Raw genomic sequence first — 25,900 nt, 5'->3', positions numbered from 1 at the left:
GTCCACGCTGAGGAATTCTGTCTTATTAGGAGATAATTACAGATTTAATGTAGCGAGGGTGCGCTCCGAGCTGAACGCAGCAGCTTGAAGCTCAATTTGCGTACCTTCGTTGGAGTCATAGTCGGCAGCTTCTGTCCACACGATCATCTGCATACATGGCGAAGCGGGCAGCAGAGTCGGTTTAGAGTGTACGAGCAACCCGGTTCATAGCCAGGTTGAATAGTATAGGTCCACGAATCGAGCCTTGAGGAACGCCTATGTCAATGTAGTAGGTTGTGGGCGCTGCGTCCTGCGGTTGAGACGAATGGGTCGGTGCTCTAGAAAGCAGCGAACCCATTTCTGCGCCTTTTTTACTGGGGAAGGCAGTGGCCAATTCTCAGAGTATGCCTTCTTGGCTGACGTTGTCGAAAGCCTTGTGAATATCGAGAGCGACGATGTAGTCAGGAGTACTCTTCCGGGATGTTCGGTTCACTACTCGACGGAGAAGCCAAAGATGGTCGCGCGTTCCCAAATTAGGGCGGAAGCCAATTAGTGCCGGGTGAAACCAGCCAGTCTGCTCGGGATAATGTTAAAGCCTGTTATTGATCATCCGTTCTATTAATTTGCATAGGACAGGGGTTAATGCAATAGGCCTGAGGTTTTTTCGGGCTTACGAGGGTCTTTGCCCAGGTTGGGTATTGGATGAATAATAGACGTTTTGAGGTGGTCAGGAACTTCTCCAGCGTCCCAGGATTGGTTTACGAGAGCCAAAAGTACATCTTGCCCATTAGGTGGTAGGTTACGAATATGCTGCCATTTAATTAAACTTTTTAATCGTTATTTCGAGGGGGAAAAGTGCTGTAGTTATTATGTTCAATAATTCATAGCTTTTGTTGCTATCAGTGAATATTAGTATCAAAAAAGCAGCAGTCGCTAAGTGCACGGTCTAGGGTAGTAACGATAGCATTTAGGTTTCATACCGTAGTGGCAGTACCTATGTACCGTTTTGTGGGTAGTAAAGTTCGTAAGGAGTCAGTGAATACAACCCGTTACTACCTGTTTGCTAGAATTTTTGTTAAGGGTGTGTGACCCCGTTGGCGCTGTACATTACTTATAATATGTACAGAGAAACTATACTGTTCTGTTGGCAACATTGTGCGGGTTTTGGAACTTACATGAAACGAAATTCCGTGTGATGGAGGAAAGTGGCCAATTCTCCCCTTGAACGTGTTCTCCCGTGGGTTGGTGAGCCCTGTGACTCGCACAAAACCAAGATAAATCAACTGCCCCTCTGTCGAAACCACAATTATGGGGAACGCGAAGCCTTCCAAAATCAAGTCCAACGCCGAACGAACCGAACGAGCGGACCATAGTCATTTACGATGGTTAGTATGGTGGCAACGCGTTTCCTACCTAATGTGTATGGTAAGGCGGTGTGGTGTGGTTGCTCTCGGTATGCTCAAGCATTCCGTGGCTTTCCCTCGCGTGGAACCATCGTCGTCGTTAGACGAAGGGGTGCATGATTCTTCTGTCTGATTTTGCACGTCCATGCGCCCCCCTCCAATTTCAATTCCAATGCCGTGCCCCCCCCCCCCCTCCCTTTCTCTTCACGAAGAAAAGTGAGAAAAGGATGTGCGGAACAAAACTTGCTCCAGGTAGGCCATGGCAGGTTTGAAGCCAGTCAAAAATAAGCAAACAGGGCTTAGAGCCAAATAAATATTTTAAAGGAAAATCCAATTTGAAGATTAAAAAAAAAAAACCTTAATATATGCAAAAGCAGGACATCAAATCAACGATAAAAAACTGAGCACTGTAAAGCAAAGACCATTAAAGCATGTACAGTGCTACTCTACATCACTACCAATCGTCGTCATCCCTTTTCGCCGTCGTCTTCCGACGGCACAGCCTCGTATGGCAAATCCGTGCCTTTCTAGCGCATCCTCGTCTCGGCATATTTGCATTTCTTCGCCAGCTGGTCCGGTGGCCGTCTCCACGTGTGGATTGGGAAGGGATGGCTTGAGAGATTCGCCGTCATCGTCTTCGGCGCCCACTAGTCAGCACAGCCAAGTGACGCAAGGCGCCATCAAACTATGTCCACGTGCACGTGGCCCTCAATTTAATCGCTCAGAACTGCTTGGTCTCGTAGTGTAGTAGTTCCGCTCCTGCGAAGTAAACATCCTAACCCCGGTTCAAACCCGTTACCGCTTTTTTTTTCTTTTTGAAGGGTTTGTCATATTTGAATATTATCATTTGTTATCACGCATATAATCTATTTATGACATCTTCATGCATTATAAATGGAATTTCTGGCATTTTTGTAGCCTTTTGGTCAGTTTCAGCTACTGCTACTTGTACGTTTTCACGGGTTTTCCCCTTTAGGTCGGTTTTGGCTATTTCTGTTGAATATTTTTCTACACCGTGGTTTTCAACTATTGCAGGTCCGTTTTTGCTGTTATTTATCTCAGTTCGGGTGGTTTTATATGCTTCAGGTACGTTTATGCTGTGACAACCCCCTAAGAAAGCTTAGGTGACGGCTGGCTGTATACTGTCTAGGAAACGCATATACGCGACCCGTGGCGCGCTGGTTGCTACACCACGACGACGACGAAGGCCGGAGCTCCTCACGTGGCGTAAGCCCACGCGCAAGCTTGGACGACGCCGGGTGGTCACCACTTGGCACGCGCTCACGTGTGTTCGGTATTATTTTCCTTTTTGGTGAAGCCACTACGTGAAGGCGCGCCCGGCACCTCGCGCCGGGGGCGCCGGGCGGGAGGCACGCGCTCACGTGCGCTGGGGGTTTTCAGTCTACGCAGGACGGATTTGTGTCGGCCTAAACATTCGCTCTGCGGTTAAAATAATCACACAGAAATATATCAAAAAAGATATGTATGTAAAATACGCGGCAAACGAAACGCGAACACGCAAATATGAATCAGAACACGCAAATTGCGCAATTTCTTTCCATGCAAGTCAAAATGACGCGTGGCTTGGTTACAAAAAATTCCCCGCATTTCCCCGAGGGGAAGAATGTGAAAGTGCGAATGCACGAGTTGAATTTGCGCGGTTCGGTAATGTTCGCGAAAGAGAGATCACACACACACACACAACTACAAAGAAAGAAAGATGCATTTATTCACAGACACCTATTTGTGTTGTCGTTGTACTTGATTGCTAGAGCGGATCTCAGCTTTGAAATTTCGTGTCAGTACTCCTTTAAGCGGGTGCATTAGCCCTTCTCACGCCCGATTCCTGGCCAATCCCCCACGTGGGTATGTGCCATGTCAGCAGGAACAACAACAAGAATGAGCCATGGGGACGCGGCCAGGCAGCGCGCGCCCATCTCCCCCCGTTGCTAGGGAAGACGAGGAGCGCGCGCACCCGCAGCTGTTGCTATGCGGACTACGGCGGCGGACGATTCAGGCTCGCTTAAGAAGTGCATTCGCACTTAAAACAAAGTCCGGAAATGTGGCTTTCCGAATATACCAATATCGCGCCATTATTACACCTCAACGAACAGTGTTTTTTTCAATTTTTTTGTGCTCTGATTCGTATTTTCGGGTTCGCGTTTCATTTGCCGCGTATTGTACACTATTATCAGAGATATTACCTACAGAAAAGAAGCGGTCCACGTTGGGCGGCAGTTTTCAACTTTTTCCGAAATCTTAAATGCTTGCAGAACAGGGCCGAGGTCATTCCACGCCTTCGGCGGTGTGCTGGCAGGGCAGGCAGGCAACCCAGAGTTTCTATTTGGTAGCTGCCGCCACCTCTGGAAGGCTTTAGTAGCCAGTGTTGATTACTACAATTTCGCGCTCTTTATATATTGCCGTCCTACACTTTTAGCCTTGTGGAGGAGGAAGGCGGAGAACTTCTCAGTGCTGTTATCGTCCCCCGGTAATGCGTCCCACTCTCCGCAAAACATTATGCCAGCCATGTCATTTATTTGATTCATTATACGCAACGCTATTCAAGTGACAATACCTCCTGATACTACTTGAATAAGCAGACGATTAGCGCCGAAGAGTCACTGAAATTTCTGTTGTCCTCAAGAGGAGAACTCCACGCGATTTAATGATTTGCGTAGAGCAGCGATTTCTGGTTCTCAGTAATCACTCGAACGTGACCACGTTGACGCAGGTGGAGATTGGAAATGGATTGAGCAGCAAATGGTAACACGCAACGCGTGACAGAAGCAAGCAAGCAAGCAAGAAGCAAGTTTTTTTTTCTTTCATTTTATTTTGACCCCACATAGTTCAGGAGGGCGCGGCCATCTCGCGGCGACACGCCTTCATCCTCGGGGATCAGTCGAAGAATCCGCGGCTCTGGTGCGGCCCTCTGTTGTAAGGGAAAAAAAACAACATCGTTACAACGTATGCTCAATTTTTTTTATTATTCAAAAAGAATACACGTCGCCTGCACCGCACTTGTTATTTTGTAAAGAAGTACGAAGTGCGGCGTATTGCGCAGGCCTACGGACACATTTTAGGGCACCTGGGCTCATTACCTCTTGCGCAGCAGCTGAACAAGCATATCGCTGATAGCGCGCAAAAAACAAGTACGGAGCACAAAGTTCGTAATCTAAGGTCCACAGCGTACGCAATGCTTAAAACTGTTTACTATGATTGGCCTATAGGGCATCTGGAGAGAAAACTCCAAAAACAGAAAGTACGCTGTTGAAAGTGTACCTAACGAACATTCTTATAAATGCTAAGCGTCCTGTGGAATAAAATTAGCGGGCGTGTATTTACATATACGTATCTGCTTTAGCTCCCATGACGACATTGAGTTACAAGAGCCTAGTTGTATACGTACGTTTTGGTGCCTCCTACTTCTTGCACTTGTCGCAGGGACAGCCGCCGGAGGCGCACTTGCACGACGTGGTGCAAACGCACTTGGGGTCTGTGAGGGGGCAAAAGAAGAAGGAGGAATTTCCCAATGAGCTGCAATCGTGCACGTGATGTCAAAGAAACCCACCAATCAGGTGGGTTCATCAAGTGACGTCAGCGAGCTCACTAAATGCGCGCGTATGCGGGAAGAAACATCTCTTACGAAAAGAGTCGGATACAGCTTGGAGAAAGGCGTTAATAAGCGCTCGCAGAATATCTCTGCGTTTGAGAACGAAACAAACGTTTCTCCACATTTGAGCGCCGAGAAGATATAAATCGTACGACAGGCCACTTGACATCAAGCGACCGTTTCGTTGTGCAACAGCTCTGGATTCGACGTAACCGACCGTATATATGCGATTCATTTTCGTTAAGTTCGTTTGTGGTACCAGTTTCAAGAGACGTTCACGTCGCAAAATAAAAGAAGCGCTGCTGTAACCCTCCTATGCAGTGTTAGCGTTGGCTTCGAGTTGAAAAGCTGCGGAATTGAAAACAAGCCACGCTGCGGTTCGAACACCCGATGACGGGGCGTCTCTCGATACGCCGCGATCGTCAGCAATGCTGATAGCGAGGAAGGCGACGGCGAGCTTGGTAAGCGCAAATTCCTCGAACCGTACACGCCCCGGATACTCGCGAACCCCGATATCGCACAGGCGACGGCGAGCTTCGCGAGGTCACCTGGCTGACGTCCAATTGAAATGGTATGAGTCAACGAACAGGGGAAATGCAAAACGCCCAGCGTTCTTTAGGATTTTTATTTTGACACTGGGGCAATAGCGGAAAGAGGATTCGCTCCACCTAAGCATTCCTTCCGTGCATAAAGCAAACAGCACTGAAGGTATAGAATTGCCGTGCGTCATGTATACGTTTCTGCAGAAAGGACGTGCAAGAACGGCACATGAATTGTAATCTGGGGCGGTATTCTCCTGTTTGTCCGTTTCGAAAACGGCCGTTTTGCGTCCGTTTTGTTGTAACGTACTTCCAGTTGTAGGCGGGCTTTGGGTTGACTTTTGCGCAATGTTCTTGTAAACACATTATAAACGACTAAACCTATTTTAAACTAGCTTTCATGTGTTTATTGTTCCGCCAGCGAACCAACAACAAGGCGACGAAATATCGCCTGCTCCAAATTGTCTACTCCGAGAAGCCGCGGCTCATAGCACCGGCGAGATTTCATGGCGCCACATCCGGGTGTTTGCTTTTAGCCAATCAGGGCTTGCTCAAAAACACAAAACACGAGAATACCGCCCCTGAACGCCAAACACCTGTAGGCGATATTTCGTGCTTCCAAATATCAAACCACCGCCAGATTCAGCTAAAAAAAAAAAAAAAAAAAGAGAGAGAGAGAGATTTCTTCTCGCAGCTGAACTGTACCCGTCTGCTCAATTCTTTCCCGAGAGCGCGCAAAAAAGTTTCCAATCTCCTACTAAACGTTATCGGCTTCGTTATTGATTTCGGGACATCGTTGAGCCTATCTGGAGCTTAACAGCAGTTTCGTTTTGCTGTCAACATATGCTCCTTGTGAAGTTCACTTATTTGTGATACACGCTCGCATATTTGCGATGGTTCAGCCTCGTCGCGAATGCTCACTGCTTTGAAGTCTACTCAGCCATCCGGAGTGCATTGAGTTGGATGGTACCCACCATAATATGCCCAGCCGTTGGAAAGTAAACAGAGAAATCACCGCTCGCAAAAATGCGCCGAAGTGAACGTAGTTCTCTGCGCCTCCCCACACCGAACGCGCCCGGAGCGCTGGGCGCCGCTCTTGAGCCAAATATTCTTACATTGCGAGCTAAACGTATCAACACACTTGAAGCACGGCGGGCAAGAGAGCCCTTGTCGAGCCGCGATGCACCGGAACCGGCGATAAGACGCGATAACTCCGACGGAGCTTCCCATAGCGACAGGTAACGGTCGGGTTACGTATCGGGAACCTATCGACCTGCAAGTACTCTCTGACTGAGTGCCTACGTCCTTGCGTAAACGGGCTAAACGCGGGGCAGTGTTTACGAACACAACTGCATTCGTTCGGGGAGAGGCGAAAAGAAACTAACGCAATTTCTTTGCACGCAGGACTGGCAAGAGTTGCGTGGTTGCTTTATGGGTGGCGCAATGCCAGCGACACGGAGAAAAACAGTCATTCCTGAGGAAATGACTTACGGTAATCACGGCTTTATAGGCTCTGCGCCGTAGCATTGTATTATAAGCTGAAGTATACGCCACGAGCCACCGCTGTAAATTCCCCATGACGGGTCTTAGTAGGCCTTAAATGTTACCGCTCCGCATTCACACATGCATTTATTACGCAAGTATTGGGCAGAATCCGGTAGGCAAGGCAACGAGTGCGTGAGAGAGAGAGAGAGAGAGAGAGAGAGAGAGAGAGAGAGAGAGAGAGAGAGAGAGAGAGAGAGAGAGAGAGAGAGAGATCTTAATGAAAGCAGAAAATGCAGGGAGGTTTGCCGTCATGCGTTCGCCGACATGCGAGTGCGCGTACGTTGGTTTGCGAGGAAAGATTTGTCACAGCCTTGAAAATTCAAAACGGTTCGGCGCTAGCCCCGAGTCTCTTTCAGACTCAGCCCGGGACATCATGGTGCACGGGTTACTGGGACAGCGACATTGATGACCCCCTGATTACATTCGTCAAAGCAAAAGAGCTGTACGACTAACTTCATTAAAGTGAACTAACCGTATCATTCTCGAAGAAGCCGGGCAACAGATTGCGACACAATTCAAGGCTCCAGAAGTCAGCGCAAATAAGGTAGCTATGTTTTCTATCCTATACTGACCAAATTCATAATTCATAGCACAAAAAATGGGAAGGAAACGTAAAAATTCTACACTCACCGCCGCACTTGCATGCCTTGTCCATGGTTCTTCGAGAAAAGTGCGTCTCAACTCTTGAGGAAATGTAGCTCGATGTATACAGTAGTCTTTAACGCTGTTTGAAAGGCCGCCAAGACTTTTATACCCATTTCGGAGTCGCGCTGGAGTCGTGCGCAAAAGCCTCCCTATTGGCTCTGGCTCACCTACGGGCTGCGCGCAGACGGAGCGTGCGGTGTGCAGATGTCGCAGCGAATGGCGTTGCAAAGCTCGTCGAAGCGCACGACGCACGTCATGACGCGAGTGGGGAGTCGTAAACAAAGCAAGTGAGTCACCTCGCTCTGCCGGGAGGCGAGTTCCAGGGATGTTTGCCACCACATGTCGCCACCTGCTCGGAGCGCTTTCAAAGCGGACTAGTATTGCTACGGCCGCTGACAACCACCGTTATTCCGCACGAGTCGCGGGCTTCCTGCGCAGTAACGGCGCACGGTGGCAATGCCGCGAGTGATACTCGAGCCATGTACCTGAATGAATGCGAGGGCTAGGATGGAAGTTGTTTTCTGAGGCGGAATTTACAGTTTTGTCCATTTCATGTACGTTTCGACTGAGCCCTGATTGGCTGAAAGCAGCCGCTAAGGGGGGACGCAGCACGAACAAGGGGGAGCGACAATTTCTGCGAATGCCATTGGTCAGAGGCTTCGCAAGTGCACCTACGTCACAACTAAAACAGACCCAAAATGGACATTTTTGAGACGCAAAAGCTCAGAATTCCGTTCCTGGTCTTTTTTTTTTTTTTTTCTTATGCCAGTCCTGTAAAGTTCTGGGCAGTTCGCGTGCAACCCAAAACTGCTCTCGCAAGAAGAGAACTTCTGCAGGAAAAGAAAATTATGTAGGTTATCTGGGCAATTTTTGCGCTGCCCAAAACGACAATTTACAGAAACCGTCAGTCAAACCGTCGCCTACTTCCTGCCGCATGACAGCGGACACTGCAGGAAGGCGAGATAATACATTCCGCAGCCTGCCGCACGGAAGATCGAAGAGCAATTCACTTACTGTTTGCAATCTATTGCCAACGCTGCTCGCGGCATTCCGCGTCCCTGAACCCCGGCTCTTGATTGGCTGCTGAGTTTGCCCACGGCACGCTCTTTCTGTGCACGGCTCCGATGTGAGTGAGAGCCAATCGGAGAGCTTCTGCGCACGGCTCTAAACAGCGCGAAAGACGAGTATAAAAGTGGCGGCAACGCCTCGAACGTCATTAAATTCCAAGGAATTTTTTTGGGTACGCATCTTGTTGCAACCAGCATCAGCCACTATGGACCGCGCTTGCAAGTGTGGAGGTAAGCATGTTGTACCTCGGTCTTATTTTCTTCGAACGAGTGCGGTGTTTTACATGAGGTCCTTGAGGAGTCTGATGAAATATTTGCTCGTTTTTTCGTTTGTTTGCTTTAGTGACAACCAATTGTTGATGTTGTACGGTCTTTTTACGCCGTAACGCCGCGCTTACTTTTCGCGTGCCTCCAAACAACTGCTGTACATCATTCAGTTCCTCGCAGTATTTAAAGTTCTCGCCGCTTGATACTCGTTTGTTTTCCCACTGTGGCATAAAATAGTGTAGTGCTCGATGTTGCTATGCTACGTTCAAGGTTTAAAAATAATTTCCGTATAATTTTCAATCACTTGCGTTTTTTTTTTTGTTTCGGCACCACCCGGCAATGCTTTTTTGTTATTCATTTGTTGCAGTAATTATGCAATAGCACTTGTTGAAGCTTCGCTCACATTTTCATGGTTTAGCGGAATCGCAGAAGGAGAAATATCATAGGCTCTAACTGCACCTCTCTTATAGGCGACCAAAAACGGCTTCGTGCTTGCCAGTTTTCTGCAGTTTATGTGAGCATTACACACCATAGCTATCTCGGAGCAGCTTTTTGAATCTTGTTGATTGCTGCGCATTCTATCTAGTGCTTAGAGAAATCGGAAACTATAAATAATAGTTAGTTTATTACTGCTTAGTCTCTTTCATGTCGTGACGAACCCTGGACTACGAAAGAGTGAAAATTTAACTCGATACGCTCACATCTGTGCTCTAGATTAGTTTTCTTTTTTCTACCACTTTCCCGTTTATGCGGCAGAGTGCGAAGCCGGTATTACTGCCGCAAGTATTCGCGATCCTAACACTTGAGGAGTTTTTTTTTTCCTGTTGTGCCAAATCCAGAAACCGAAACAAAATCGGTAAAAACTAGTGAAAAGAAAAGCTCGGCAACTTTCCCCTAGAAAACAGGTTGCAACGAATAGGTCAGATAAAGCCCGCCGAACGTGACGCAGATCGTACTTCGGATCGAAAATCAGCCAGATTCTGTTATGGCCCGGGTCAAAATGAGCCAAATCCATTTTCCCTATGGGGGTGCTTTTGGTTTGACATCACATAACCAACATGAGTTCCTGCCAGACAGCTCGGACTGCCAGGCGGGATGAAATAAATATTTAAGGTAGTAGTAGATATTTAATTAAGAAATATAACAACTATAATTAAATAACTGATTAATTTTTGATTATTTGTGACTGTAAACTTCCCCCTGCTGGCATGTAAAACATATCACATAAAATATTTGACAGCGTTGAATTTAGGTCTCGTAAAAAATTTCGCTGTTTTTTTTTTCAAATTTTGTTTGGGTAGATTTGACTCATTTTGAAAAACGAAAAAGAAAACTCCTCACTTACCCGCTTGTTATAGAATATTACTGTTGGTGGTGTTACCAGAAAAAAAAAATATTGATTAAAAGGAAAGGAGAGCTGCAACTTTGACGTTTCGACTTGCGTTGTCACATAATTTGAAAATTTTAGGGATACAATAAGGGTAACAACTTGTGCTGCGTATAAAGAACTCATACTTCTAGCGAACTATAGCACAGGACGAAGAAAGAAAGAAAAGACGAAACATACGCTAGCGTGTGTTTGTCTTTTCTTTCTGTTCTTTCTTTCTTCGTCCTGTGCTATAGTTCGCTAGAAGTATGAGTTCATTAGTCAGCAGCAACCAACTCGCCCAACTGTCCGCTTTAATTGTGCTGCGTATATTTTGCGGGCTGCATTGTGTTTTCATGGCACGTACAATTTATGACCTCTCTCGCATGCGAGCGCTGATTGACTCGTTCGTTTCGTTTGCCGGCGCCGGCTGTGTTTTGTAACTATTTGTTGCGGGTGATTAACAAGAGATACATACACGCACAAAATTGCACGCGAAACTCAGTTGAATCTCTGGTTGCGCAGGCTTTCAACGCGACGACGGACGCGCTCTCTATTTTTTTTTAGATGCGACTGCATCTCATTCACTCGCCTTGTCCCTCCATACGGCGTTGTTGTTGTCCGTCCACACCCCTTCCCCATTCTCCTCGCCGCGCGAGCTGCGCTCTCCGCCGCTCACCCCCTCTCCTCTCCGATAGCGGACACTCTCTCGCGAGGGGCATTGGATTGGATTCGATTGGATTGGCTTGGCTTGCCTTAGATTGGATTGGATTGGATTAAAGTGGATTGTGTTGCGTCATAGCCGCGTCACGTTGCGTCATAGCCGCGGTTGCTCCAGCACCGGCGTTCCGATTTCCATCGATGCGTTGAATGGAGCCTAACAATTCTGCTATCGCCCGCGCAACCGTAACAAGCACCGATCACTGTGATAACAGGAATGCTAGCACCACTGAAGACAAGGCTGCGAAGCGGCGTGAACGTGATGCTGAACGCAAACGACTGAAGCGAGCAGCCGATTCCGAACTTTGTAAACGTGATACCGAACGCAAACGGTTGAAGCGAGCAGCCGATGCTGAACGTTACGCCGTGTGTTAAATAAAGAATACATCATACGCGTTCCTCACACGTTTCACGCAATTAGAGAATCAACCCAACGGAAACACCAAGTGAACCCCCAAGATGCGTCGCATCTCCACAGGGGTTCCCCTCGCGGGAAGGTGGGGTAATTTTTCGTTTTATTCCGCAAATATGCGCTAAATCAGCGGAGACAAAGGGGAATGCTGAAAACGCAAACAGCGTGGAAATATGCAGTCGACTAATAGATATCGCTATTCGCCATTCCTCTTAGCAAGCAAAACGCAACAAAGGCATCCCCGGGGTATTCTCGAGACTGAAGTCAGTGTCATTCTTTTTTCATACCTAGGCCAATATATTCCAACGAAAAATTTTGTCACGTTGCTCCCTGCGTGAATTTCCGTTCTATCCCACAATTCTTAACCTTTTTTGTCCTTGTCTTCTTTACCTCGCTTCAAATCCATGAGATGCTCAGGCTGTCTAACGCGAGATGATCATGACAAGGTTGTCACCTGTTTGTTCTTTACCTCATCGGTCGCTTAAAACCACGACCAAGTTGGTCGTGCTTAAAACCAATCGCTCAAGCTCAATTAAGACGCAATCTACACCAATCATAATTTCGGATGACCTGGCTTTCCTGGGTGGTCGCCTGTAAACATTTTTGTTTGTTTTGCCCCCGCAAGTTCCTGCTTACGTAGTTAGTTAACGAGTTCTCCCTTTCCGCAGACCCCAAGTGCGTTTGCACCACGTCGTGCAAGTGCGCCTCGGGCGGCTGCCCCTGCGACAAGTGCAAGAAGTAGAGCCCCCCGCAACGGTAAGCTATTTACGTTGTGATTTAAATGCACGTTTTACATAGCTGTCAGTTTCTATTCGATAGCGGCCGCTCGAAGCTCATTCAGCAAGCTTCTTGCTTCCCGACCAGCAATTGTTTCTTTTCCAGCTGTGTGCACAGACCATAAATGCGGGACATTTTACGGCGTGATATTCAAATGACGGTTTCGTTGATAGCTGTTGCTGCATCAATTGCCCGCCTGGATTTTAATATACTTGTTTGGTCCCTCGCAGCGCCTCTTGGGCAGTACGGAGTAGTAATATGTTAGAAGGACCGCATTCAGTGAGTTGTTTTTATACGAGGCCGTGCACCAACGCTGCCTATCGTTATATAAGGGGGACCGACAATTATGTCGCTGCCGCAAGCTGCAGACCAACTTCACGTGGCTGTGATGTCTGCTCTCGCGTTCAGTCCAGCCCCCCTTTTCACCCACGCAACTCCCCCCCCCCCAAAAAAAGACCGAAACAAATGGGAGCTCTCAATTGCATAGTATGTCAAAGGCGAATCCCAAGTTTTTTACTTTGAATATTGAAGGGATTCTTTGTTTCGTTTTTTTTTTGTTTTTTACTCCCCCCTCCTCCCGAAATGGAATTGTTGCAAGTGGGTCGACTGATAAAGTACACCCACACACACACACACACACGCACACACACACACACACACACACACACACACACACACACACACACATATATATATATATATATATATATATATATATATATATATATATATATATATATACATGTGCTAGATGCTTTGTTCTTCCCAGCTTCCTAACTATACACTTGCACCTCTACGACTGAACCGTCCTTTTTTTTATTTTTCAGAGTGCAGCACCACAGTAGTGGGCTCTCTCTCCTGGCCCAAGGAATGGACTCGCAGGACAGCAGCGACAGAAATGCAGCAGTCATTCCTACTGGCAGAGGCCAGGAATAAAATTATAAAAATGCATTACTTTCGTGTCTCGTTTCCAAATCATTTGTCATGTATGCTGTCAGCGGCCATCGCAGGCTTTTAGCATGATAACTCTGTTCGTTTCAGGAGTACCCATATTCATTTACGAATATTGATTGATTGGTTGATTGATTGTAGGGTTTAACGCGCCGACGCAGCGCAGGCGATGAGGCGCGCCGTAGTGGAGGGCTCCGGATTAATTTTGGCCACTTGGGGATCTGCGCCGAAATCTCGTGCACACGGGCGTTTTTGCTTTTCGCCTCCATCTGAAAAGCGACCACCACGGCCGGGTCATTTTCAAATATTATGCATGCATGCGCGCAGACACTAATAGAATACCTCAGAAAAAACAAGCACATTAAACTCTCAATCAAACTTATAAGTTTCACAGCTTCCGACATAGGAATTTTAATCATTCAGCAACAACTAGTCTAAACTGGCGTGGTTTCAAACGCTAGCTGTATGACATCAAAATAATCATTCGTCTTGGTTTGTAGAATTCCCTTCAAGCAGAACACAAATGACATAAGTGCGGGTTACTGCCAAAGAACCGGGAAGGATCCTCTTGTAACAAAACAAAGAAAATCTCGTTGGGCCATACAGAGGTTCAAAAGCATCGGGGCTAAGACGGAACCTTGCGGGACTCCACGCTTTAGATACGTGGCAGATCCTCAGCCAGGGAGTTGATCATGCGGCGTATACTCTAAGGTGGCGCTTGGTAAACTATGTGGCCAGCTTGCGGTCAGAACCACACACAATTTGAATGGTGCACAAATACGACGCATGCAATATACCAAGCGATGTCTTTGAGAATTCGTCCCTTGGTAGAATCTGTCAGCTTCGGATTAAATTGTGAACGCATTTTCGCGCTTGGACACTGGAATACGCTTCTGAAAGTTCTAGGGTTGCTTCTTAGCTTACTCTATCAAATGCTTTCCGTAGCCCTACAGTCGCGAGTGGCTGTCGCGAGTACCAATATTAGTGCAAGCCAGTTCGGGCAGGATGGGACCAAGGATGGGCCAGGATGGGTGGATGCACTCCACATGATGTGAACAATTATCTGTGGATGGTAATCACACAAAAGTTGAGCGGGCTATTTCTTCTCTTGGGAACACTGAAAACATGCGTCCGCATCTCAGAGAAAAAAAAAGCAACCCCCGAAGTACGCGTCGTCCATGCCGTTACCACCCGATTCTCGGCCGTGGCGTCACAGATATGCATAATCGCAGTGACATTGTGTTGTTATAGCGCCTAGAATATAGGCACTGTAGTGTGGGATGCTCTCCTTGCCTTTGAGAAATCAGTCACCAGCGGAGAGTGGAGCTGCGGTTGCGAAAGAAAACGGCACGACGCGAATGCCTACGCTGCAGTGCAGTTGCCTGCAAACACGGATATCGACAGAGGTGCATACGCAGATTGCTCACGGCAGAGTCGTGCTAATGCAACTGCTTGAAGCAAGAGCCCGTCTGAAAAAAAGAAAAAGAAAACGGGGCAAAAAGTAAGCGTTAACGCACGATGGTTCATTCTTGCGCTCCCTGCATTTTATGGACCAACACATGCTTACTTCAGAAGAAAGAACGCGTGCTTATGTTTTGAGAAAATTGTACCTCTTGACAAATTTACCTACCACATTGTCAGCGAGAGAGGTGTCTGGTGCACTTTTCGTGCCGGTGGATCCGCCGCGTGCGCTTTGCTTTATAAAATGAAATTCGAACCCGGGACCCCCGCCTAACTAGGGCAGTCGCTCTGTCGCCTAACTAAGACCCTAGTTACGCGGTGGTCTCGGGTTCAAATCCTGGACCTTTACGAACTAGGGCAGTCACTCAGGCGGTGGTCCCGGATTCGAATCCTGGTCCTCGATGAATTTTTCTTCAACTGCAAAGTTTCTGAGAAAGCTGTACAGCTTTCCGTGGCCGTAAGGCTGCATTTAGGAGGGTGTCAAGCTTTCAAGACTCTGGTGCGATTTAGTTGGTTCATGATCTAGAAACTTCAACAGCGCGAACTGACAGGACGAAAGACGAGAGACACAAACGACGTAGACGGGCGCTGACTTCCAACTGTTTATTTCAGAGCGTCCAAGCATGCTTATATCTCAAAGAAACACATACGAAACTTAAAACCATGAAGAAGTAAAAAGAAAAGTACATTTGATAACGGAGGGAACTGGTTAAAGGACACCTTGTAAAAATTTTATCTCTTTATCGTACAGTGACAATGATGGTGTGCTAATACATTTTTTACCCGCTTTGTTTATGTAAAAGGCTTCGATAATCTCTCTCTCTCTCTGTTTTATCAGAGGCTCGTTTTAGGAACTTGGGTTTATCTAATAGTGGCTCACACCCTAATCTCTAATCTTTTACAATGGTCGTTCATGTGACCACCCAGATTGCTACGTACAGCAAGTTGGTGTTCACGTGCCCTATCATTAAAGCATCGGCCTGTCTGTCTGATATATGAAAAACCGCAGCGCAGTGGTATCTCGTACACAACGTTGCGCACGCAATCAGTGTAACGTTTTTCATGTTTCTTTGTGTAACCGCCCTTGGTTTCTTTCTTTTCCATCATTGGACATAGTCTTTCCAATTTGCACGGGGCGGAAAACAACACGTTCACTTTATATCTCGCCGCAACCTTCTTGACGTTATGCGAAATGCGGTGAAAATAAGGAATAACGTGCGTTGTGTTACGTTCCAAATGAGCACGCTCTTTTTTCTTTCCTTTCACCTTTTGAAGGAGGCGTTCACAAACATTTTTGGTAAAAGCTGCAGCTAGGATACCCAGCGTTTGTTAAGCGCGTAGTCTGATTTTTAAAGCTGACGTCGATTTTATGCTGACACGACTTAACGAGTGCAGCTTGAAGACAGGTTGTCGCAACCCCCCTCTTGACTAACTTTGAATGGGCACTGTCAAAGGGAAGAAGGCACTTTTTTGTTCTTGGGTTGTACATGTAACAGATGTGATCAGGAGCAAATTGTAGTTCCAAATCCAGCAATTGAATTACCGTTCCTAGCGGCTTTTCTAGAGTGAAATTTAATCCTTTGGATTGAGAGACAAATGTTCCCTTTACCTCTTCAATTACGCTATTAAGGTCAGTCACACCGGAAGTGTTTAAAAACACCAAATAGTCATCTACGTATCTGTAGGTTTTAACTACAGAGAGGTCACTTATCTCTTCGGCTACACGCCTGTCTATGGAAGCTAAAAAGATGTCACAAAGAGCGGGTGCAACAGAGGAACCTATGGAGGTTCCTTTCTTTTGCACATAAAAGGCATTGTCAAACCGAATGGCAGTGGAAATCAAATATAACTCTAGCAACTCTAAAAACTGCTCACCAGTGACACCAGCCGCGTTCTGAAACTTCACTTCTCCACATTCTTCAATCCTTTCACGCACAGCCAAGAACAAGGGACCGTGAGGTATGGAGTAGTATAGGTCTTCAATGTCCAGGGAAAATGCGGTGGTTGCGCACATCAGTTCCCCGCCTTCTAAATCTTGCACCACTTCTGCTGAACTCTGGACACAGAAGGGGTCACCACCAGTCAAAGTCCTCAGGCGACGTTGAAGATAGCGGCTGATCAGGTGCCCCACAAGCCGGAGTGTCCCCTTCGGGTTATTGTTTCGGAGAAAGACAGCTGGCAGCACCGGAAATTTTTCGCACCCAAGAGCTAGTTTTTAAATGCGAATGCATTTATTATTTGGGGGTTGTCTTGCGTCCATCGAGCGGCGTGCGCCTGCATTCCTCCAGCGCGAGCGCACGTGAGCGCGCGCCTCGTAGTTCTGCCTTCGTCGTCGTCGTAAATGCGAATGCATTTCTTAGTCGGGGGTTGTCGTGCTCCGTCGGCGTGCGCCCGCAGGTGTTATCTCTCCGCGCTCAATGCCGAACGCATGCGCTTGAAGCGAGCTGTACTAGTTTGCTCGAAGCGGCAAGGACGGCGAGTACTGCGGTGTTAGTCTCGTGTCTAACGTGTATGGGAACTTGATATCGCACGCCGTTGCCACGTCTCCAGTTCGAGACACGTCTCCGTACAAGGACTTGTACACCCTTGCGTACACCGGAGACGGAGTCTTTGTGGTGACCGTGTACCTCGCGCCCAACCTCGCTCGAGACGCCGTTGCCGCGCAGCTGGACGCGGCTATGGAAAGTGTGCGCGTGCGCTCCAAACACTCTGACCCCATAGTCTTGGTTGGCGACTTCAACGTGGACGTGCGCAAGAAGAGTGGCGAGTGGCTGGTCGAGTACATGCAGACCAGGCACTCTATGCATTGTCTCTCTGCCGGCTTCGACACGTGCCCCACTACCACTCACGGGAGTTGCATTGATCTGGTCTTTACGCGAAACTGTGACGCGCGTATGCTTCTCAAAGACCCTTTGACCGTGCACTTTAGCGATCACAAGGCAGTGATTGTGGCCGTCAGGTACAACGATAACACAAACAGGTGCTGATGAATAAATGATTACGTTCACACTCTCGTCATTAATTACGCCATTACTCGCAACACACTCGTCGGTGCACCCAATGCATTCGCATTTCTGCACGATTCCCTTCAGGGAGGTGCGGGGAAATTTTTTTTTTGTGTTTCCTTCTTGAAGGGGTCCTGGAGTGACGTTTTGGCCGGCGTTTTTCCCATCCAGCTTGAACCAGAGCGACACTTTGTCCCGTGTCTGAATGCTTCTCGCGCATCACCAGCCGCCCCTTTATGCGTGCATCAGGCGGGGTGGATGGTGTGCACATGTGCACGTCTCACGTGCCGATGCGACCTGACTGCTGTTCTCCGTGGTCGAACGGCTTGGGTTGGTGTGTTCCACAGACGACGCTGCATGAAGAGAAACAGACGGCCATACGTTGGTCCGCTAGAATAAAACTCTCGTGCTTCCAAGTTTCACTCAGCTAAGTTTAGCTAAGCCGAAGAGGTATGCTCAATCGCAAATTACAATTAACAAGCGCGTTTTGTGTCCATGTCTCCTTGAACTAAATGTGCACAGCTTCACTGGTCGCCCTTCTTGGCAAAAAGGGGCAGTGAATTTTTAGATGCACACTACCTATAGCCAAGACTAGTGCTAGTCTGGCGCACTGCACTAGACCTACTTAATAGAAAATTAGTTATTTTTACCCATCATTGGTGAATGATTGGTTGAATTAACTTCCCCAAACAGGTCTGTCGCCTGTTCAGGGAAGTGCAGAAAGTGGTGTCTATGAAAGAAGTATCGCTACTTATCGAGGACGCAGAACCCTAGCAATGCTAAAAAAAATAATCTTCATTTCAAAGATTTCTGCCGTGATAATAGCTGCAAGTTTGCCAGTGGGGATGGCAGCGAGAATCCTCTGATTCCCGCCTTGTACTTTTCATTCACGGAAAACTGGTTCAAGCCTTGCACGACAACGCAACTTCGCCAGCTTTTTTTCGAAGCCGAATGCCATGAAGCGGCGCAGACGTGAAAGTGTTTCAGCCGAAAAAGAAAATCTGCATTATTGTGGAAATACCATGTGTTATACGTTTTGCCTATTTCCGTAATTCATTAGTATTTTTCTTATTTTTTTAGTTTTTCAAAATTTCGTCTGACCATTATCTCCATTTACGGTATTATAACGTTTACATTTGGAACTTCCGCGAAATCTGCATTATCGTGGAAAATTGAAATGCAGGGCGTTACACGTACGGTTCGCCATTTTCCGTCATTATTCTTTTTATTATTTTCTTAGTTTTTCAAAATTTTGTTCCTCCATTTGCGCTAATTATAACAAATACATGTGGAACTTTCGCGATATCAGCATTATTGCGGAAATGTAGGGCGTTACACGGTTCGCCATTTTCCGTCATTATTTTTCGTTTTCTTATTATTTTTTAGTTTTTCAAAATTTCGTTGGCCCACTTATCTCCATTTGGGCTATTATAACGATTGCAGGCGGAACTTTCGCGATATCTACATTATTGCAAAAATGCAGAACGTTACCCGTTTCGCCATTTTGCGTAATTTTTTATTTTTCTTATTTCTTAGTTTTTTTTCAAAATTTCGTGCGACCAGTTATCTCAATTTACGCCATTATAGCGATTCCAGGTGGAATTTCCGCGATATCTGCATTTTTGTAGAAATGCAGGGCGTTACACGGTCCTGGCTGTGGGGGTAATTGGCAAAGAATGCTACGCATTAAAAAAGATTGGAATTGAAGACACAACTGCACCAAGACTGCACTCCCAAAAGGTCCAATGGTTTTTTCGGCTGGGAGCGCTAGCTATATAGTGCCTAGGCACTATATAGCTAGCGAAACCGTTCCAAAAGTTTGCGCTAACCTTAAAATTGGCGCTGCTTAAAGTAATTCTGTTTTACTTTACTTGTTTTAAGCTAATTTAAATAACTGAAGTGAGCAATTATCGCTTTCTAAAAAAGTAACGTTAAAAAGTGTGCTCAGTCAAATATGCTGTCTACCCTCAGTAGAGAGCGCTACATACCGGTACAGAAAAGCTAGGAGAGAGTTGGGCCGGATTGATGCGGTTGCATTCAACAGGCGCTAAAATATAGGGAAGGCACTGGCTGCTTTTTTTACATTCATGTCAACATTAGATGCGTGATTGCTGCCGGTTCAGCCGGGCGGAAGTTATTTCGCTTTCGTAAAGGCACGAAATCTCCTCAAAATGGTGAGCCCAATTCCAGCGTGTTTCGTTGTCTTGTTATTGTGTCATTCATTACTGACGTGATGCTCGAACTGATGTTTATAATCTCTGGTTTCGGTAGGCAACAGGTGCCTTTGAAGTTCCACTAAAGTACCAATCCTCTGTGATCATGGGTAACTGTCCGCGTGACATGTTTACAGAATAGTAAATAAGCACTCCTGTCACAGTTTTGAACACGTTCGAGGGTGGTTCATCTTGATGCATGCGAATAACTTCGTTCTAACGCGGGTGGAAAAGGTGCCTTTGTCGGCGTGTACAAGTCAGTCGGTGCTCTCAGGTTCAAAGCGTTCATCTGATAAGCAGAGACCCCATGCACTGCAACTGCTGAGTGATACAGGTGTGCAGGTTGTTGCACCTGGAAAGAGTGGAAGATTTAGCGCAAACCCTATCTGCCAACTAATTAGCTTCTAAAACACTCAAGTTTTTGAGACAGTGATCAGGAAACATGACAATCGCGTAGCATTGTTTGCGCTGCATTGGATTGTGGTCTTGGTTCGAGATGCAGCCATTAGGTGCGAGCAGCGTGCAACTTTCCATGGCTGCGGCGCGATAAGGACCCCTGCTACTAAAGGGATGTCGATCGCGGGTCTTCGATCCGGACGGGCTCTTTATGCCTTCCCGTTTTCTATTTGCTTTCTCTTTATGCCTTCCTATGCCCTTCGATGTTGTTTTTTCTGCGTGCTGCGACCTTTGTAATGCCTTTAACTTCACACCCGTAGCATTTTTTGGGGAGTTATCAAAAATTATTATTTTCGTCTAGGTGTTCGTAACAAACGCACAGAAGCAAGTGGTCTGACTGGGATGTGCGAGTCACGTTTTCAAATAAGTTCACGTTCCCCACTCGTGAAATTCATGTATATTTGACGAATCGGCAGCCTTTGGTTCTCACGGAGCTGCAAATGGCTGCTAAGCGCATTGTGTGACCTCAACAAGGTCGAGAACTGGGCCAGTTGGTATACATTCATTCTGAGGGAGCAGCGCAAACTAGACAGGTGTGACCTGTCTAGTGTGACCTAACTTTTTGTGTGACCTTACCTTAATCAAACGCACTTTGTTTGTGAAGCGACCGATTTGATTGATTGTAGGGTATAACGCGCCGACGCAACGCAGGCGTTGAGGCACGCTGTATTGGAGAGCTCCGGATTAATTTTGACAACCTGGGGATCTTTAACGTGCGCTGAAATCTTGTACAGACGGGCATTTTTGCTTTTCCCCTCCATCAGTAAAGCGGCCGCCGCGGCCGGGAATCAAACCCACGACCTCGTGCTCAGCAGCGCAACACTTTAGCCACTGAGCCACCGCGGCGTGTCTTGTGAAGCCACTGCAAACAGGGCTGCAGAGCCGGCAGTTGAAAGCTACATATGCCTGCGATATCAAGCCAGCACGCAGCTGCTGGCTTTAACGGCACTAGTATGTTTTTCTAAATTTTTTACTGCAGTGTTACAGGGCCAAAGGATGGCTCTGCCAGTGTGAGTCTGTCCTACGTGCTCAGATAGGACGCAATCAGGTCACAAGTCGTATGTTGTTTGTTGGGCGGTGCCCTCACCTAATTAAATAATATATCTTGTGCAGTGGTTGTAAACAATGGCGATGAGTAGCAGTGCTCTGAGTGCAGCGCCTTAATTTTACCATGTCACCGAGGTTGAATTGGGAGAGGCTAGAATTCAAGACGATGTAGATGCAGTGTGTGGCTATGCCAGCAGACGATGACCAATCGACCAGCTGCTCTGTGATATGTGAGCAGCTGTGTCTCTTTCTCTCTCCTCCAGCCAGAGCGGTGAAGGCTTGCTCTGTGCATTTGTTTCAACGGCAGTGGTGATTGACTGCTTTGACAGCTTGTAGGTGTACGGATCAGGCTTTAAATATTTCATTTTCACTTCATGCTCATTAGTTGTTCCTGCAGTGCAGCTACATCACTCCCGGCGTGGTTAAAAATTCTGCACACCTCACTTGTTAGGAAATATGCCTCTGCTTGAACATTTCGTCGTGTACAAGTGAAATGGGATTACGAAATTATGGACCGGAACGCACAAATAGTGCAATTTCTTTCCGTGCAAGTAAAATTGACATGCGACATAATTTAGCAACAAAAATGTGGCTTTCCAAATAGAGTCGAGTCCACTTATAACGATACCGTTTATAACAATATATTGGACATAACGATGAACAGCTGTGGTGCCGTCAACTTTTGTATTCTTTCTATGGTAAAATAAACCGCTTATTACAATGCTCCAGTGCCACGATATCGGGTTTAACAATTGAATCTGGTAATATTGTGCACCAAAAGTGCAACAGGGACAACTCTAATGACGTGGTTGTGCAGTCTACTCAGGTAGGGTCTTCGTAGGAGGCCCAATGCGTGACACAGTCCTTCGAGGACTTTGTTTCCGCCAAGGACATTTACCTCAGCTAGGTGAAGCACCTGTAGGTGCTTTTGTGAAAGATTCGCGCTAGCTTTCCACGCGGCAAACAATCGTGACCAACTGTGGCTTCTTTTCCGCAAATTAGTAGTAGTAGCACCTTGCTGGCATGCGAATAAAATGTTTTGAGCTCTGTTCTGTCTTATTTATTTCGCAACCCGCTTATAACAATTATCGGTTATAACGATAGGATTTCCTTGGCACTTGGATATTGTTGTAGGTGGACTAGACTGTATACCAGTAGTGCACAAGTGTTGGACCTCCACGAACAGTTTTTTTCAATTTTGCATGTTTTGGTTCATACTCTCGTGCTCACATTTCATCTGTTCATGACTGTACCTCATCTTAAGCCGCATGCCTTGTGCTGTGAGTGAGGCAAAAAGTTTCTTTTCTTTCTTTTTTTATTGATATGCAATCAACACGATCCAATGCACTGTATTCTGGCAGGGACTGTGTTACTAACATTGAACTTGCTCAAGCTTGGCACGGGTGGCTTGAGCTGTTTTCATGGGCATGGGACAGCGAAAAGCGTACCTATTCAGAGTGTATTCCTCTTATTGCTGTATCTTGCAAAGACAGCATTTGACTGGAAAACGGCAGCTGCAAGGCAAGTGTTGCAAGCATTGTAATAAGGGAAGGAAAAAAAACAGATCGTTGCCCTGAGCTGCAATACAATCGAAAGACGAAGCCTGCTGTAATACTTGTACGCAGTTGAAGCGGCGCGACAGGTTTCAGTACCTTTTAATTTTGCCGTGCATAATAGAAGCCAGATTGTTACGCTTCAGATTATGTTGAACAAATATTTTCAACTAGTTGCTGCTTTTACATTTTCTTTTCCAAAGCGAAACGTGGTTGCGGTATGTATTATGGGCATTGAAAAGTCTATAATGTACGGGCCTTTGCACAAAAGCCTCGCGCATCATTTTTTAAACTGTGCTAATCCTCCCTTCCCCCTCCCCTATTTTGGCCACATGGCCTTCCCTTCATTAATAAAGGACTACAACAACAACAGTCAAAATCCGATTTTGTAATCTTGCGTGCCGGTCGCAGGTACTTATTGCTGCTGTGCCTTTTGGAGGTATGTTGGGTATGTCTCTTTGTCCACCGTGGTGGCTTCGTGGCTAAGGTGTTGCGCCGCCGAGCCAAAACACACCGGTTCGATCCTGGCCACGGTGGCCGGGATTCAGATAGAGGTGAACAATTAAAATATTCGTGTTGACATTTCATTGCGCGTTAAAGATTTCCAGGCGGTAGAAATTAATCCAGAGCCCTCCACCACGGCATCACAACAAAAAGCAACACGTAGATGAGGAGTTGAAGAAAGCAATTCACAAACACAAGCACTGATTAACAACTAGGACCTTGTTTCTTGCACTAGGCAATGTAAAGAGAAGTAGTGGAGTGACGTCAGGGACGCAAACACGCACGCAAAAAAGTCTGTGCGTTTTAGTCTTGTGCCTGTGAACTCCTCTTTTCGTCCTGCCTACGTGCTGTTTCTTGCCATATGGCTGCAGAACCAACTAGACTAAGTTCAAGCCTTAGTCACCCTCTCTATGGCACACCTCATAGCCCAAGTGTAACTTTGGGACACCCCCCACCCCCAAATTTTAAAGACGATAGTCTGTCTTGGGCTACTTGAACGCTGAAATTCTGGTCAGTCAGTCTGTCTGTGACTCGATTCAGCCAGCCGGCCAAAGCGAAACAGAAACTGCGCAGTAGTCTTATATACCCACAGCCAAATCCAAATGTCCAAGTCCGGTGTTAATGTTTTGTACAAGAACAAGACATTACGCAAATATAAGGCAGAAAATCAGTACATCAGCGATATTTGCCGTACTTCTTCATTAAAAAATCATGGGTTTGCGATAGCAAATGAAATACTACATCAATGGCAGAAAACCGTCGCCTGGTGTTGCCTGCGCTACCTCCTGGATTCATTTAAGAAATCAAACGGCAACTGCAACGAAAGGTTTCACTAAATGGGATCCACATTCCGCTTGGAATGCTCGGGCTGTAGGGCATTGTGGTTCTATAAATGTTTCAGTAGGGTGCCTCAATTCATGCGCGTCTCTGCCGTACAACATTGCTGGCATAGGGGCACCCGACTTAGAGCAGTGGAACATGGTAAATTTAAATTGACTTGAGCGAACCTGTAACATGTTATCTTGGGAGGAACGAGATGGGTGAGGAACAGCTTGAGAGGTGAGCGGGAAACAGAAGGGAGGCTTAATTAAGCTGTTCCCATGATGAAGTACCAACTAGCTCGCATTGGCACATTAATTAAGAAGGGAGGCATTTACTTGCCAGGGGCGCCAGTCAACTATCATCTTTCATCGTCGACATTTGAAACGAAAAAAGCAGATACATGGCCATTTTCTTTTTTAAGGTATTTCTTGAAGACGTCATCTGTTTAGGCATCTGAAAGTTTGGCTCTGGGCTAAAGAGACACTGAAATAATTTCTTCAGCCTCTTATTTTTTGCAGCATTATGTAGTTACTTTATGTAAGGCCGTATAGTTTATCTGCAAACATTGGGAGAAGCGTGTGCACCCTGGCAATAGCTAGAAGCTGACACAAACCACGAAAGTTCATAAAACAGGGACGTTTTGGCTCCCGTTCAGAAGCCTTGTTCACTCAGCCTTTGTGAAAGGAAGACAAGATGTCTTTTTCCCTTTACGATACTTTCATGGCCGCTGTCAGCTTTAATTGTTGTCATGTCTTTTACTAACCAGACGGGCTTCCGTCATACTCTTGATTTCAGAAGACGCCCTGTGCCCTTCTCTTGACTGCCTAACAAACTTTCACTGGGATGTCGTGATGGTTTGCAATGTAGTAGTTCAACTGTACACATTCACCTAGTTTACGGTCAATATGAATTCTTTGTTCATGCCTTGTTTACGAAGCTAAGTGCGCTTGCAATTGATGCCATCCTAAAGGAGTCAACGTTACCAAAGGCAATGACGGTGTTTCTGTGGAACACACTTTTTGCACGAATAAAATGCAGAAAGTGTGTAAATTGGCCGGGAGTACCAAGACAGCCGATGTTTTGTTACACTTTAAGGGGATAAAGTTATTACGCTCTATTTGTAGCTCGCTTCAGTGTACGTTTAAATTAAAGCTGCACTGAAATAAATTTGTCAGGAAGTTTAATTTGTGGATGCATTGGGTAGCTGAGCCTGTGTAATTTATTATTTTACTGTTTAGCACAAGTCTACAGTCTTAGTTAGCCGCAACTTGGGCCAGGTGCGATAACACCATGTGTTGTTCGTGGCTGCTCTACCAACCATCGTAATAACGTCACAGTGGTTTGCAGTGGATTTTCATGCTGTTTTCTTTTTTGAAACGTTGATTTGAACCCGCTTGGGTCAATATCAACATCTTGTTTGTTCACACGTAGGTTGTGCCAATTAAACATGCGAGTAATCTGGTTAATCTTAGTCGAAATCCGCAAACTCGCGGCAAAGATGGGGCAAATAAAACAGCAATTTTCAATGCACTTTTCTCATTAATAACTATGTGGAAAC

General features: G+C 46.4%; 2 protein-coding genes and 2 long non-coding RNA genes across 4 annotated transcripts in view; 2 read left to right on the top strand and 2 right to left on the bottom strand.

The window, feature by feature from the left end:
• Positions 1-4,174: 4,174 nt before the first annotated feature.
• On the bottom strand, positions 4,175-7,847 carry LOC144146888 (uncharacterized). Its single transcript, XR_013317755.1, has 3 exons — positions 7,707-7,847; positions 4,789-4,875; positions 4,175-4,311 (listed from the first exon to the last, which is right to left on the bottom strand). It is a non-coding gene; the product is annotated as an uncharacterized LOC144146888 (long non-coding RNA).
• Positions 7,848-8,883: 1,036 nt separating this feature from the next.
• LOC144146889 (uncharacterized) lies at positions 8,884-13,284 on the top strand. The gene is made up of 3 exons (XR_013317756.1): positions 8,884-9,019; positions 12,222-12,309; positions 13,158-13,284. It is a non-coding gene; the product is annotated as an uncharacterized LOC144146889 (long non-coding RNA).
• Positions 13,285-15,618: 2,334 nt separating this feature from the next.
• Positions 15,619-16,857, bottom strand: LOC144146494 (uncharacterized). The gene is made up of 2 exons (XM_077678439.1): positions 16,352-16,857; positions 15,619-16,008 (listed from the first exon to the last, which is right to left on the bottom strand). The coding sequence occupies exons 1-2, from the start codon at positions 16,754-16,756 to the stop codon at positions 15,619-15,621; spliced, it is 795 nt and encodes a 264-aa protein (XP_077534565.1). The 5' UTR covers positions 16,757-16,857.
• Positions 16,858-19,763: 2,906 nt separating this feature from the next.
• LOC144146887 (2,4-dienoyl-CoA reductase [(3E)-enoyl-CoA-producing], mitochondrial-like) overlaps positions 19,764-25,900 on the top strand; it is a 48,800-nt gene continuing 42,663 nt past the window's right edge. Inside the window, exon 1 of the mRNA XM_077678847.1 lies at positions 19,764-19,921. Coding sequence (XP_077534973.1) covers positions 19,919-19,921 — 3 coding nt within the window. The 5' untranslated portion in view covers positions 19,764-19,918. The remainder of the gene's footprint in view (positions 19,922-25,900) is intronic.

Source organism: Haemaphysalis longicornis, unplaced genomic scaffold (genome assembly GCF_048455015.1).
Source record: "Haemaphysalis longicornis isolate Haplotype H1 unplaced genomic scaffold, Haemaphysalis longicornis Haplotype H1 scaffold_7, whole genome shotgun sequence".
NCBI classification, from domain to species: Eukaryota; Metazoa; Arthropoda; class Arachnida; order Ixodida; family Ixodidae; genus Haemaphysalis; species Haemaphysalis longicornis.
The sequence above is the reverse complement of the archived record's forward strand: the minus strand, read 5'-3'. Positions and strand labels throughout refer to the sequence as shown.